Source organism: Nematocida major (assembly GCF_021653875.1).
Source record: "Nematocida major strain JUm2507 chromosome Unknown 2393, whole genome shotgun sequence".
Taxonomy (NCBI): Eukaryota; Fungi; Microsporidia; genus Nematocida; species Nematocida major.
This window is the reverse complement of record NW_025952952.1, coordinates 216,429-229,410: the sequence shown is the minus strand read 5'-3', so window position 1 is coordinate 229,410 and position 12,982 is coordinate 216,429. Positions and strand designations below refer to the sequence as shown.

At 50.3% G+C, this 12,982-nt stretch overlaps 10 protein-coding genes across 10 annotated transcripts; 5 read left to right on the top strand and 5 right to left on the bottom strand.

Moving 5' to 3' along the window:
* Positions 1 to 215: 215 nt before the first annotated feature.
* NEMAJ01_0988 (uncharacterized protein) lies at positions 216 to 4,232 on the bottom strand (the record flags this gene model as incomplete). Its single annotated transcript, XM_047914826.1, has 1 exon — positions 216 to 4,232. One exon carries the CDS (start codon positions 4,230 to 4,232, stop codon positions 216 to 218), a length of 4,017 nt encoding a protein of 1,338 aa, XP_047770783.1.
* A 31-nt stretch (positions 4,233 to 4,263) lies between these two features.
* On the top strand, positions 4,264 to 4,740 carry NEMAJ01_0987 (cleavage and polyadenylation specificity factor subunit 4; the record flags this gene model as incomplete). Its single annotated transcript, XM_047914825.1, has 1 exon — positions 4,264 to 4,740. The coding sequence occupies one exon, from the start codon at positions 4,264 to 4,266 to the stop codon at positions 4,738 to 4,740; it is 477 nt and encodes a 158-aa protein (XP_047770782.1).
* Positions 4,741 to 4,991: 251 nt separating this feature from the next.
* Positions 4,992 to 5,936, bottom strand: NEMAJ01_0986 (DnaJ-like protein subfamily C member 2; the record flags this gene model as incomplete). Its single annotated transcript, XM_047914824.1, has 1 exon — positions 4,992 to 5,936. One exon carries the CDS (start codon positions 5,934 to 5,936, stop codon positions 4,992 to 4,994), a length of 945 nt encoding a protein of 314 aa, XP_047770781.1.
* Positions 5,937 to 5,966: 30 nt separating this feature from the next.
* Positions 5,967 to 6,413, top strand: NEMAJ01_0985 (uncharacterized protein; the record flags this gene model as incomplete). Its single annotated transcript, XM_047914823.1, has 1 exon — positions 5,967 to 6,413. One exon carries the CDS (start codon positions 5,967 to 5,969, stop codon positions 6,411 to 6,413), a length of 447 nt encoding a protein of 148 aa, XP_047770780.1.
* A 374-nt stretch (positions 6,414 to 6,787) lies between these two features.
* Positions 6,788 to 7,633, bottom strand: NEMAJ01_0984 (uncharacterized protein; the record flags this gene model as incomplete). The annotated part of the gene is made up of 1 exon (XM_047914822.1): positions 6,788 to 7,633. One exon carries the CDS (start codon positions 7,631 to 7,633, stop codon positions 6,788 to 6,790), a length of 846 nt encoding a protein of 281 aa, XP_047770779.1.
* A 48-nt stretch (positions 7,634 to 7,681) lies between these two features.
* NEMAJ01_0983 (uncharacterized protein) lies at positions 7,682 to 9,010 on the top strand (the record flags this gene model as incomplete). Its single annotated transcript, XM_047914821.1, has 1 exon — positions 7,682 to 9,010. One exon carries the CDS (start codon positions 7,682 to 7,684, stop codon positions 9,008 to 9,010), a length of 1,329 nt encoding a protein of 442 aa, XP_047770778.1.
* A 401-nt stretch (positions 9,011 to 9,411) lies between these two features.
* On the top strand, positions 9,412 to 10,122 carry NEMAJ01_0982 (uncharacterized protein; the record flags this gene model as incomplete). Its single annotated transcript, XM_047914820.1, has 1 exon — positions 9,412 to 10,122. One exon carries the CDS (start codon positions 9,412 to 9,414, stop codon positions 10,120 to 10,122), a length of 711 nt encoding a protein of 236 aa, XP_047770777.1.
* A 12-nt stretch (positions 10,123 to 10,134) lies between these two features.
* On the bottom strand, positions 10,135 to 10,878 carry NEMAJ01_0981 (uncharacterized protein; the record flags this gene model as incomplete). The annotated part of the gene is made up of 1 exon (XM_047914819.1): positions 10,135 to 10,878. The coding sequence occupies one exon, from the start codon at positions 10,876 to 10,878 to the stop codon at positions 10,135 to 10,137; it is 744 nt and encodes a 247-aa protein (XP_047770776.1).
* Positions 10,879 to 11,049: 171 nt separating this feature from the next.
* NEMAJ01_0980 (uncharacterized protein) lies at positions 11,050 to 11,913 on the bottom strand (the record flags this gene model as incomplete). Its single annotated transcript, XM_047914818.1, has 1 exon — positions 11,050 to 11,913. One exon carries the CDS (start codon positions 11,911 to 11,913, stop codon positions 11,050 to 11,052), a length of 864 nt encoding a protein of 287 aa, XP_047770775.1.
* Positions 11,914 to 11,968: 55 nt separating this feature from the next.
* Positions 11,969 to 12,931, top strand: NEMAJ01_0979 (ribosome biogenesis protein BRX1; the record flags this gene model as incomplete). Its single annotated transcript, XM_047914817.1, has 1 exon — positions 11,969 to 12,931. One exon carries the CDS (start codon positions 11,969 to 11,971, stop codon positions 12,929 to 12,931), a length of 963 nt encoding a protein of 320 aa, XP_047770774.1.
* Between the last annotated feature and the right edge of the window lie 51 nt (positions 12,932 to 12,982).

Here is a 12,982-nt window from a genome sequence, read left to right as displayed (position 1 = left end):
TGCTTTCTTGCAGTGCAGCAGCAGAGCGCGCTCTTGAGGGCTTGCCCCTATGCAGAATGCGGCACTGCCCATTGCAGCGTGCGCTTACTTCTATGCCGTGTGCTGTTCGCCCGGCTCTAATGCGTAGTGTTTACTTCTTAGTGGATTAATCGTACTGTTTTTATTTTTCTTCTTCTGCGCCTTGGCTGCCTCAAATTGCAGCGCCTTCTGAGTGCCTATGTGTCAGTTGGGGGTTTTTCGGTCTCCTCCTGCTCGCTCTTTGTCTGGTTGTGGCGCACAAGTGCTTCGGCTCTTCTGAGCACTGCCTCTTCCCCAATCCCAAGCGTGTCGCAGACCTCTTTTGTCAGGCCTTCAGCGAGGAGAGACTCGACCATGAGCGTGTCTTTTTCCTTGCCCCATCCTCTGGGCAGGCCCGAGGTTTTGCGCAGGCCCGGAACTGGCCCTTGGCTGAGCAGCTCCAGCCTGTCAAACAGATTTATCCTGTTTGTAAGGACCTTCGCCAGCTCTGCATCAAACCCGCTGCGCCGGGTCTGTCTTTTCTTCATGTTTTCCTCAATCATGCCAATCATGTTTGTCATTTCCGTTATAATGTTTCTTCCCCTGTACATTTTTACTATACTTTCTCGGTTCTTTTGGGACGGCCGTCCAAACAGCTCAATGGCCGCGGAAACACTTCCGCTCTCCTCGTCTGCCTCCTCCTTCCTGTTTATTACCAGAAGAATTTTTCTGAGCCGCGAGTTCAGCTCCTCCTTTGACCTTCCCTTGTACACGGCCGCGTCTTTTCCTTTCTCGCTTTTCAAAAGGCCAATTCGGGTTTTTTCGTCTACCTGCATATTGTATATTCCATACCCGTTTTCCCGCGTCTGCTCAACCAGGACCGTGTCGTCCTCAACTGCCCAGTTTTTCCACTCAATCTCGGCAGCCCCGCGCGCACCCTCATACGCTTTAAGCAGCTCTCCCACCTGGCATCTGAAAAGCAGCCTCTGTGCGTCAACTGTGTCAGCAAGTGCTCTGCCCTTTTCCTCCGGAGACTCTTCTTCTGCAGTTGCCCACTCCAGGCCCATGCCCAAGTCCTCGCGCACCGAGCGCTCTTCTATGCTGCGAATGGCCCTTCTGATGCTCCGCGCCATCTGCGCTTTGCTAAGCCCGCATCCTATGCCGCGCAGCTCCACAAGCAGGTCAGAAAGTCTGTCCTGTTCGTCGCTGAAAGTGCCCTCTGGGGCGTTCTCTCCCGCGCCTGCTGGCATCTTTTCCTGCAGCGCAGAAATCTGCTGGGCCCTTGCCTGCGCCTCTTCCGGCGACATAAGCCCGGCCCGTGCCATTTTCCTAAGCACTCTTCTAAGCCTGCTTTCCGCGTCGGCTGCACGCCTCTTCACGAGCAGGTTCTCCCAGAAGTCTGGATCGTCGATTTCTTCGGCAACTTGGAAAGACGCCTTGCTGAAGACGTTTCCGCTCTGGTCTTCATGCCGCACCACGCTTGTTCTGCCCTCAAGGATTTTGTCGATGTCCTCCTCGCAGAACTTCTGGTTCACGTCGTCTGCCTCCATAAGCACGCCGTACGCGCCCTTCTTCAGAAGAGACTCTACCCGGCCGCGCCTGTTGTGCGCAGACTCTCGCTCCTTGTCCCTGTGCAGAATTGCCCGGTCCAGCCCCAGCTTCATGCTGGCTCGGTCAAACATCTCTCTTTCGTATGTGTTTCTTGTCACAAGCCTGTATATTTTCACCTCTGCAGTCTGCCCTATTCTGTGGCATCGCGCCTGTGCCTGCAGGTCGTTCTGCGGGTTCCAGTCGCTGTCGAATATTATTACAGTATCCGCTGCTGTCAGGTTTATTCCAACTCCGCCCGCCCGCGTGCACAGGAGGAAGACAAACGAGTTTTCGTCTGTGCTGAAGCGGTCGATGGAGGCCTGCCGCACGTCTCCCCGAACAGTTCCGTCTATTCTTTCGTACAGGTACCCCTTATACTGCAGGTACTCAGCGACCAGGTCCAAGCACTTCGTCATCTGCGAGAACACAAGAACCTTGTGGTTCCCGTGCAGCTTTGCCAGCAGCTTGTCCAGGAACACAAGCTTTCCGCTGCTTTGTATCAGTATTCTGTAGTACTCGTTTCTGTCGCCGTGCTCCTGCGCGGGGTCCTGCCCGTTCTCCATAAGAATCTGCTCTTCTGCCCCTGCAATCAGATATGGGTGTATGCAGCACTTCCTCAGCTCCATCATAATGTTCAGGAGATTTGGCGTGGACGACCCGGCAGCGCCAAGAAACTCCATGTTCTTCTCGAGTATTGCCCTGTAGAATCTCTTCTGAATCATGGTCAGCTCCACCTCCACAATTGTTTCCTCCTTCACGGGGATGCTTTCCACGTCGTCCTTCATGCGGCGCAGCATAAGCGGGCGCAGCAGCAGCTGGATCCTCTCCACGTCGTCTGCCTCTTCCATTTTGTACGCGCCCAGGAAGGCTTTCAGAGAGGGAAACTTTTCCTCGTCTATGAAGTTCAGCAAAGACCAGAGCTCGGACAGGTTGTTCTGCAGCGGCGTCCCCGAGAGGAGAACTTTGTGGTCCACCCCAATGCTTCGGAGCGTCTGCGCTGCCTTGCTTCTGCTGTTTTTGAGCCTGTGTGCCTCGTCCAGCACTGCAACCCCGAAGGAAACCGCAGCAAGGTGCTCCACCCCCGCAATTGCCATTTCGTATGTTGTGAGTATCACGTCAAAAAGCAGGCCATTTCCCGTGCGAAACTCAAAGTCCTGCATGATCTCGCGCGCTGCCTGCGATCCATGGTACACAAGCACGCGCAAATCCGTCCAGGCAGCAAACTCCCTTTCCCAGTGCGGGATGGTCGACAGCGGCGCCACTACAAAGGCCGGCCTCTTCATTCCGCACTTTGTAATAATTGTGTCAATAAGAGCCACGCTCTGCACGGTCTTTCCCAGCCCCATTTCGTCTGCGAGTATGCAGCTCTGCCTGAACAGCCACTTGTTGACAAGCCACGAAACTCCCTCTTTCTGGTAAGCCCGCAGCTCTCTCCCGCCCTTGAAGACAAAGTGCTCGGGCACTCTGTCTCTGGACGGCCTCCATCCGACCGGCGTGCTCTGCAAGGTTGCCCTCTCTCTTCTACGAACAAACTCTCCGTGGGCCTGCTCGAATCCCTCGCAGTCCGAAAGATGGTCGTAGTACTCGAAGGTAGAGGACTCGTACGGAAACTTTCTCCACTTGGTGAGGTATATTTTCCGGACTGTGTTTTCGTCTATGCACTCCTCCTCCTCGGCAATAATTCTTTCAACCGCCACAAGCTCAGGGTCAAACAGGTCTGCGTCCTCGGCGTGGACAACAGGGTTTTTCATAAACCTGCGCACGCGCATTTCGCCTGTCTTTGTCTCCACAAGAGCGCTGTGCGGGGCCCACTCGCAGTGCAGGTACGACTTTCCTCTGTACTTCACATAAAAAGTATTTTCTTTCTCGTTGTACGAAAGTATTTTCTCCACGTTGTCCTCTTCCTCCTCCACACTCAGCTCGTCCATTTCGTTGCCTTCAGACTCCTCTGGCGTGTGTATTGCTTTGTATGCAGCCGCCGACCTTCGCTTCGGCTTTCGGACCACCTCCTCCTCAAAGCTGTGCTCGTTCATGCTGTCTTCGCGGGGCGTCGCCTCGGGCATGCGCATACTCTCCTGCCTTTCTGCCTGCCGGATGTGCAGCCTCTCGTTTGCCCTTGACCTGGTCGATATTTTGTTTGTCAGCACAAGGTTGTTGAGATACATCTGATACTGCACCGTGCTTGCCAGGCCTTTGTTGATGTACTGATAGTTGTGGATTTTCTCCTGCAGGTCTGCGCTTTCCCGGTCTCCTGTGGTTATGGGCGAAATTGGCACGTGTATTTTTGGGTTAAGAAATGGGCTCAGGGGAAGCATAATCCTTCCCCCGTGGATTGGGTTCTGCAGCTCCACTGTCTCTTTCTCGGACTTGCTTTCCGAGCGCGTAAGGGGCGTGTCCAGAGACGTGTCCACCTCCTGCTCCAGGCCCCTAAGGAGTGCCTGAACAGCATCCGCATGATCGGCGATGTTGGGCCTTTTCTGCTCGTGTGCATCTATCGACACTTTTCTGGGCCTGCCTCTTCCTGCTTTTTTGTTCCTTTCGAGATCTTCGCTTTCCTCAAGCGTCTCTGTATCAAATGCTGAGCTGTCTGATGTATCCAAGAAGTCTGTGGAATTATCGCTTACGGAATGTTCTTCTTTATGCATGCAAAAGAAAATTAGCAAAAATAAATAGTGCATGGAGATTAAGTTCGACTTCGACGGGTGGATTCGGAAAAACCTAGGCCTTGTGGAGATTGACAGAACACGGCGCCCAGATAACGTGATTGTATGCAAGCACTGGCTCCGAGGGCTCTGCAAGAAGGGAGACGCGTGCGAATTTTTGCATGTGTTTGCGCTGGACAAAATGCCCGAGTGCTGGTTCTTTTCAAAATATGGAGAATGCAGCAACCAAGACTGCCTCTTTCTGCACATAGACCCAAACAGCAAGAGCAAAGAGTGTGTTTGGTACAACAGAGGTTTTTGCAAGCACGGAAACAACTGCAGAAACAAGCACTACAAGAAAAGAATGTGCTTTAATTACGAGGCCGGCTTCTGCCCCCTGGGAAAAAAGTGCCCGTACGGGCATCCAAAGTACGAAACGTACTTGGGAGACTACCAGCGGACAGAGCAGCACACGCTTATATCCAAGCCGTCCAACCTCATTGAAAGCTGAGCAGGGACACGCCTACACTCCCGCGCCTAGCATTAAATAGTATCGCGAGCTTGCTCCTTGTGCGGCAGAAACTCGCCAGCTTCTGGCACTGCGCCTGTGAAAGGCTTTAAATAAAAGCATTCTGCACTTTCAGCCAGCGCCCGCTAGCAACTCCGAAAAAGCATCCGGCGGCTGTCTTCCCTGCCCGGGTAGCTCGCCCAGCCTTTCGGGATAATTTAAACGTCTTTTGTAAATATTGCTTTATTTCTGCCTTACTTTTTTGCGCCCTTCTGTATGGCCGCGTCTACCTTTAGGAGCTTGGTCTGCACGTCCTTCTTGCTCTTAGTAGGCGCGTGCCTGGAAAGGGCTGAGAAGATCACATCCAGCCTGCACCTTGTCCTTGCTGGTGTTTTTATCGCTATTTTTGTCAATGCATCCACCTCTGTGCTCTTCCACCCGTCTTCATCTATGGTCACCTCCTCCTTGGGCTTTCCCTTGCTTTCTTTGTTGACGCGGGGGTCGTGCTTGATGGCCAGCGACACTAGCTTGCGTATTCTCTGGCTGTCCTCCATCTTCTTCTCGTCGAGCATTTTTTTGTTCTGCGCGGCAGCGTGCCTCCTCATTTCTCTGCTCTGGTAGTCCTCGTCGTTGCAGAGAAACTCAAAAGTGCGGATAGACTCAAAATTCTTCCAGAACTTGTAGAACGCAACAATGTCCGAGTCCTTTGTGTTCAGATCGCCAAGCACCACGGTGCACGGCTTGCTGCTGAGCCTGCTGTTTCTTTCGAATATTTCGGTGAACGTGCAGAAAAACTCTTCGTTTGTGTAGTCCCTGTCTTCTGGGATGGCCTCGTCAAATGCAACAAAGTCGTAAAGCCTTCTCTTGTGCGGGTTGCTGAGCACCTCGTGCGCCTTGGTCAGCGCAATGAAAGAGAGGCCCCCATCTTCTATCTTGCAGGACAAAAGCCTGTCTGGGTGGAACATCTTCGCCTGTTTTCTGAAGGCCTCTTTGTATTTTGTCTCTGTGTACGACTGTGCCTCTTCCGGGTCTATTCCCAGCAAGTAGTACAGGTCAAGCGACTTCCAGTTTTTGATGTCATCAAGGTCGTATCTCTCAAAGAGGTCCTTTGGTGTTTTCAGTGGGGCTTGCCCCTTTTTTGTGCTTTTTCGCGCTGACTCCTTGTGTGTTCTCGGTCCAGTGTAGTGCGTTACTCTCATTCTGTTTTGTGATAAATTTTTTATTTTAATATGCATATGGATACAGAAGACGCGGAACACTCTGTAAGCACAGAGACCGAGGAAAGCAAAGACCTCGACAACATATACTACGAACCGTACGACGAGTCTCTGGTTGAGTGGTTTGTAGACATAATAAAAAATCATGAGAAGCTGAAAATGGCCAGAGACGTAGTCTTGACCAGGCACTTTGGCGAGCTGGGGGTTTCCGCCAACTTGGAAGAGCAGGAGAAGCTGCTGCGCATACACGAGTACATAAACAAAGACTTTGTGTATCCGCATGTGTTTTTGGGGTCTACGCTGGGGTTCAATAAAAACAACTGGAACAAGCAGATTGAGAAGCTTCTGGAGCCGTATGGCATAAAGCAGAAGCCTGTGTTTGGGGTGAAGGACACGTGCTACCTTTTTGAGCGGATGAAGCACTTGGTTCTGAAGTACATGGAGAGAATTCGAAAATAAAATGTAAATCAAGTAAGATCTGTGGCCTGACAGGGCATCGCGTCTTTCTGTGTTTTCCACGGGCGTGCTGTTTTTGTTGAGCTTGGCCCATGCAAAAATGTTTGTTTGCAGAGACAATTTTTAAACTGTATTCTTGCACGGCGCGGCTACGCTTTTGTTTTGGGCTGGGGCTTGCAAGCCCAGCGGCGCACGGCAGGAAGAGTCCGTGAAGGAGTGCGCCTTTTTAGAAACGCGCCAAAGCGCATGCATGATGAAGGCTAAAGTGGAAAAGAAAGCGCCAGCAGCAAAAGAGCGAGATTCTTCTTGGACGCAAAACAGTAGCTGTGTGGATATGCCATTTATTGCATGGACTGTGCAGGCAGAAAAGTGCGCATTCAGAGGTCGGCAGTTTGCTCCATCAAGGCATATTCGGTTGCATTCCCAAACAGAATGCACCAGTACTCTCCAAAGGCTTCAACATTGTTTATCAGGTGCATCCGAAAGACTCTGTACTTGAACTCTGCGGTCTTATCCTCCTGCACGCGCGGGAGTGTTCGAAAAAGCTCCAGGTATGCGACAGAGCCCTCGATGGTGCCGATTCGCTCGAGAATTTTGTGTATTTCTTTTTCTTTGCAGCGCTTTTTCGAAGCTTCTTTTTGGATAGTGTCCCGGAAGTACCTGAGGTACTTTTTGCACTTTTTGCGCACATTGTCAGACAATTCGTAGAGTTTCAGGGTTTTTTCCAAGACGTCAATGCTTTTTAGAGCATGGCTTTCGGTGTTTTTGGGCACCAAGTACCTTTTCTCAATGATTCCCTGCACGTGGTACATGTACTGGTTTAGGTACCCATTCTTGAACTCCTTGAAGAACTCCAGCATTCCCTGGTGCTTGTCTGAAGAGATCAGTTGGTTTTCTGATTGCTCAACTATGAGCTCGAGCTCCTGCAGGTCAGAGACTGATATTCCGCCCAATTCGTCGACTTCTGCCTTGTCCTTGATTGATTGCACAATTCTTAGGAAGCGCACGTCATTTAGCAGAGGAGACCCTGAAAAAGCAGGTTTTGCATTTTTTACCCGAATATAGTGCTTCTCGGCACTTTCATACTCTTGCAGGTCTTCGACCCTTTTTGCCTCTTTGAACATGTGCTCTACAGATACTGATCCTTGAAGCATGCAGTGCAGAAGCCCCATCAAGCCCAGGGCAAGAAGAAGCTTTATTAGTCTTGTATTTTTGGAAATCATCTCTGAAATGTTCATCCTGTGATTATTTTTTATTCTGCTATTTGTAAAATGCAAGGAATGCGAGAAGGCCAAAGCACTGCAGAGCATCACTCGGAAGAGAAAAGCACCGACGTGGAGGAGGACATAAGGAATTTAATGAACAAAAAGCAAAAATATGCGGAAAAAGAGGTAGAGCCGGAGCTGGAGTCGATTGAAACAACAATTTCCCTTCTGAAGCAGCTCTCTCTACAGTATGACGAGCTGGAGGCGTTTTTGAGAAGCAGCAAGCCCGGGACAGGCGACCAGTTTCCAGTGGAGCTGGTGTCGGAAATTGTGAAGTCAAGCCGAATATCGCCGTCTTTGTGCAAAATGGTGGAGTGCGTGACAGAGCAAGTGAAAGTGCTAAAGAAGGAAAACGAGCTACTGAAAGTGTCAGAGACCTCTGTCCGCGGGCAGTTTGAGGACGCGACCACCACGCACCGGACTGTAAAGATGGAGGCAAAATACCTGAACAAGGCACTGAACGAAGCAGCCAAGGAGATTAAGCGGCAGAAAGAGGAGGCCAGCGCCCAAAGAAAGCGCATTTTTGAGCTGGAGGCTTCGCTGGAGAGTCAGAAAAAAATATCGAAGGAGCTCCTCCGGGACAAAAAAGTGAGCAACAAGGAGACGGACATTCACGAAGAAGAGAAGCAGGTCCTCCAAGGAATAATAGAGCACAAGGACGCCGAGCTGGAGAAGGCCCGGAGAAGCCAGGAGGAGATGTCGTACGAGAAGCAGAAGATCAAAAGAGAGCACGAAGTTCTGCTGATCCAGTACAGCAGGCTGAAAAAGCGCGCGGAAATCAAGGAAAAGGCGCTAAACGCCTGCACGCTGGAAATGGAGGAGCTGATCAAGCAGATGGATAAGCTGTCCAAGTCAGACCTGCAGAAGCGGGAGAGGCTCGAGTATCTGGCAATAAACAAAAAGAAAAAAGAGTACGACGCGCAGAAAATGCAGACTGAGGGAGAAAGAAGACGGCGCGATAAAAGGTCGGAAATATACGCAAGCAGAAACGCCCCTGCGAGAAGCTCGGGTGCCCATAAGCCCCGCGAAGTGGCACACTCTGTGGTTGTCACAGATGAAACCGAGGAAACAGACGTGTCAGGCTTGGGCAGCGAAAGCATCACAGACATTCCTGTGTCCTTCTCGCAGGCCGTTGATGATGCCTCAGTTTCTGACGTCGAGTCAAACTCAACAAACAAAACAACGACAAGCTTCCGGGAAATGCAGAAAAAAACAGAGGAGATGACAAAGAAATTCAAAGAGCTTGAAAACCTTTTGAACGAAATTAAAAAAACAAACGATTCTGAGCTAGACAAGGTAGAGGAGAAAATATCCCGCAGAAGGCCAGGCGAGTAGCACTGTATGAATAAACTAAAGAATGCGAGGGCTGTGCATTCGGGCCAAGGTTTTTGAAGCACTGTTTTATGCAGGGCGCCTGCTCTTCGCCTCCACGAGCTGAAAAGCCTGTAAAACCGGCTAGACGTCGAATAGACGCCGGAAAACCTCTTCAGCAGATGCCGCTCTGCACACATTGCGCGCTGGAGGTGCCTAGCGCGGAGTGTGCCCAGAAATGTCTTGCACGCGATGGAATAGGCAGAAACTACCCCTTCTCTGCTACAGGGTGGCAACTCCCCATTCTATTGGGCGCAGGCGTGTGCAGATTTGTGGAGCCTCTATTGAAAACCATTGGGCATTTTCATGCTAGAAAATTCAGCCAGGCGGACATAAATATAAAAGGATTTTTCTAAAATTAAACAATGGACTACGCAAAGCTTAAAACACGAATAAAGGACAAACTTACAAAAGAGTACAAAAAGACCACCCACACAGAAACATACATAGAGACAGAGAAGGAGTACAAGAGAACGCGCGAGTCCATAAAAGCCATGGAGATAGAGATGCAGGCGCTTGTGCAAGCATTTTCATCAAGCACTTTGTACGACAACATAGCAAGCAGCCTGGCGTCTGGGTTCGAGCTTGTTAAGGACAGCATCAAGCGCCAAGGCAGGACAAGAAATGAGGTTTCAAAGGAAGACTCTGACGTGTTTGGGATATTTGCAGGGTCGGCGCTATCTCTGGCAAGCAACACAACAGGGGAGGCGTCTCGGCAATTTGAAGGGCTTTCATACGCGCTGAAAAAAGTCTCTGCCGCGAGAGTGCAGTTCAAAGAGGGGATTGCGCGGGTTTTAGAGCTAATCAAGGAACAGAAGGATGTGGCAGTGGAGATAGACGACAGCAGGCTGAAAATCCTCGACATACGGCAGATAGTGGAGTCGGCAAGGTCCAAAGAGGAGGAGCAGAAGTTCACAAAGGACTTTGCAGATGCCACGGCCAAGGTGTACGACGAGATGAAAAACTACATTTCAGCGCCCGAGCTGTCTGAAATATCTTTGGGAATAGCCGGAGCACTGCGAGGATTCTTTGGAGATTCATATGATGCAATGGCCGAGAATATAACAGATAAGTAAATAAATTACCTTTTATTCATCAAACCCAAACATCTTTAGAAACTTCAGGGTTGTTTTTGAGTCCAGAGCCTTCGAGACCTCCACGCCTGTTTTTTCCGACATGTCGTAGAGAGTGTGGTGCACTGAGATGTAGCACATAGGGGGCGCCTGCAGCGTGGCATAGTACATCAGATGGTATATGAACGAGCTTATTTTGCTTCTGAACTGGGGGTAGACTTTAAGGTCGAACAGGCTTATGTCGTATGCAAGGCTGGGCGCATACTGGAGAGAAATGACCCGCTCAACGTCGAATATTTCTTCTATGTCCGAAGTGCTCACAAGGACTTTTCCGTTTGTAATGCCGCCGCCTATCAGAAAGACCACATATTTTCCGGCTTCTATCTCTTCAAGCACCTGCGCCTTGCTCGATGCTCTTAGCATGTTCTTGTTGTCTATAAGCAGCACCTGGGTGCCCCGTATGATGTAGATGGAGGGGTTATTAAGCACCTGGTAGAGCACAGACGTGTCAAATATGCACGTGTACGTGCACATGAAGACCCGATTTTTTCTTAGTGCGTCTACTGTCTCTTTCTTTTCGTACTTGACTTGTGCATAACTCCCTTTCAGATGCTTGTAAAGAAAGAAGGGGAGGCAGAGCATTGCACGGACTAAAAGCATTCTAAACACCAGCGAAAGAAGCGTTATTCTGTGCTTTATGGGCCTGAGGTACGGGTTTATTCCTGTAACAGGATCATTGAACTCTGTGTACTTCTCCATTTTATTTTAATTCCAGTCAAAATAATACCATTTATACCCACAGAGGCACACACTCATCTGCTTCTGCTGGTTGGGCTACGCCTCTGCGGAATACTTCTACTTAGAACAGAAGAGGCTTTCCGGTTTCTCCACGCACTTTCCCCGCCTTTGCAGCAGCGCCCATTCTGCGCGCTAAAAAAGCACTCTGCGAATGAACGTGACAGGCCTGCCGTTCATTTCCACCTTTATGCTGTTTCTGTGCATGATTTCTATTAGCTTTTCGGTGTAGTGCTCGTTTATGTGGGCGTTTTCTTCCGTAGCCACGGCGCACTTATTTGCCGCAGTTTTTTCTATGTGCGCATACCCTATTTTCATAGAGAGCGAAAAAACTGGATCCATTGTCAACTCGCCTGCATACGTGTGTGTGGTGTCCAGGAGGCATATTGTGTATGTGTCTCCCACCGAAATCTCCTTGTTGGTCTGAAACAGGTCGTACACATAGTGGAAAAGAAGATACTCGTCCGGAACAGGGAGCTGCATCTGGTTGTAGAACAGCTTTGCTGGCTTTGAAGCCGCAGCGCTGGGCCCAGAGGTGCTTTCGCAGGGCTTCAGACACTTTGGGGCACGCTCAGGCTCTATTAGCAAGTGAAGCGTCGAGTAAAGAACTCCGTCCTTTTTTGGCCTAATTTCCCGCTCTGCCAAATGCGCAAACTCTCTGTTGTGGCAAGACCACATGTCCACCAGCTCCTCCCACCCGTCCGAGGGCAGCCGCAGCGCGCTTTTGTTTTCCACGACGGAGCAGCCGCACATGCAGGAAATCTGTTTGAGCATGCGTTTCATGCGCCCCTCCAGGTCGCTGTTGATTTCCATTTCCAACGAGGATATTTCCGGCGTTCTGAACAAGTTGGCCAGCCGTATTATTGTGTAGTGCTCCTCCGCATATATTCTGTGCGGATTCTTTAGCAGCTGCGCAATGGCCGGGCTTTCTTCTGTGTACGCAGACTTTTCTATGTAAACCAAGCTGCCGCCTATTCCGTCAAGAACCTCAACTAGCATTTTCTGCGGGCTTCTTTATATTTTTATACATAAGATTTTGTGGCAAAAATTTTCAATGGCAAGCACAGAGGCTGTTACTAACCCAAGCGAGCACACCGAAGCACACAGCAGTCACACAAACGAGAACGAACACATTTTGCCAGCAGACCCTGTGCAGAATGCAAACGCTGTGGACGAAGAAAAAGCGGTCAAGATCACAACGGAAGATCAAAATCCGGGAAAAACCGTGCTTCTTCTTTCACTAAAGGGGCCAAGCACGTGCAGACACTTAATAAACGACATCTGCTCGCTGCTGCCCGAAAACACGGTGCGAGACTCCAAGCTCAAAGAGAGGTTCTCGGTGTACGAGATTGCAGACATTGCTGAGCTGAGAGACGCGGACAACGCCTTGGTCATTGAGACCCGGAAGAGAAGCCCTGCCCCTATTTTCTGGGCTGTTGCCAGAAACAGCGCAGGGTATGGAAAGGAGTCTTTCGACGTCATGAAGTTCATTCTGACGGGGGTGTACACCATGACTGAGCTGAAGTACGTGGGAAACCCGCTTGCTAACACGCAGATGACCACGCTCTTTACGCCGGAGTTCAGCAACAGCAGAGGGCTAAGAAAGGCCCAGGCGATTCTGACCCGAATCTTCAACACCACGCGAGAGGTGCCAGAGTCCCCAGAGGCAACAAAAGACTACGTAGATAAGATAGCATCGTTCTTTATTCTGGACGAGCAGATTCACGTCAGGTTTTACCACATTCAGAAAAAAACGAAAGAAGCCGTCAAGATTGCTGCGGAGAGGGCGCGCCAGGAAAAGAAGATGAACGAAGAGCAGAAGGAGGAGGAGAAGCTTGACGAAATAGAGAAAAACCACAAGCCAGACGAAGAGCTAGAGACGGATCCAAATATTGCAGAAGTTCTTGCCTCTGACCAGGAGGCGTGGTACGAAATACACGAAATTGGGCCCAGGTTTACGCTGCACCCCAGAGAGAGCGACTTGGACGACAAAAATGTCACCGATGAAGAAGAGTAAAGATAAAGATCTTATATATCCGGCATGTGCTGCCACTGTTTAAAAATGCGA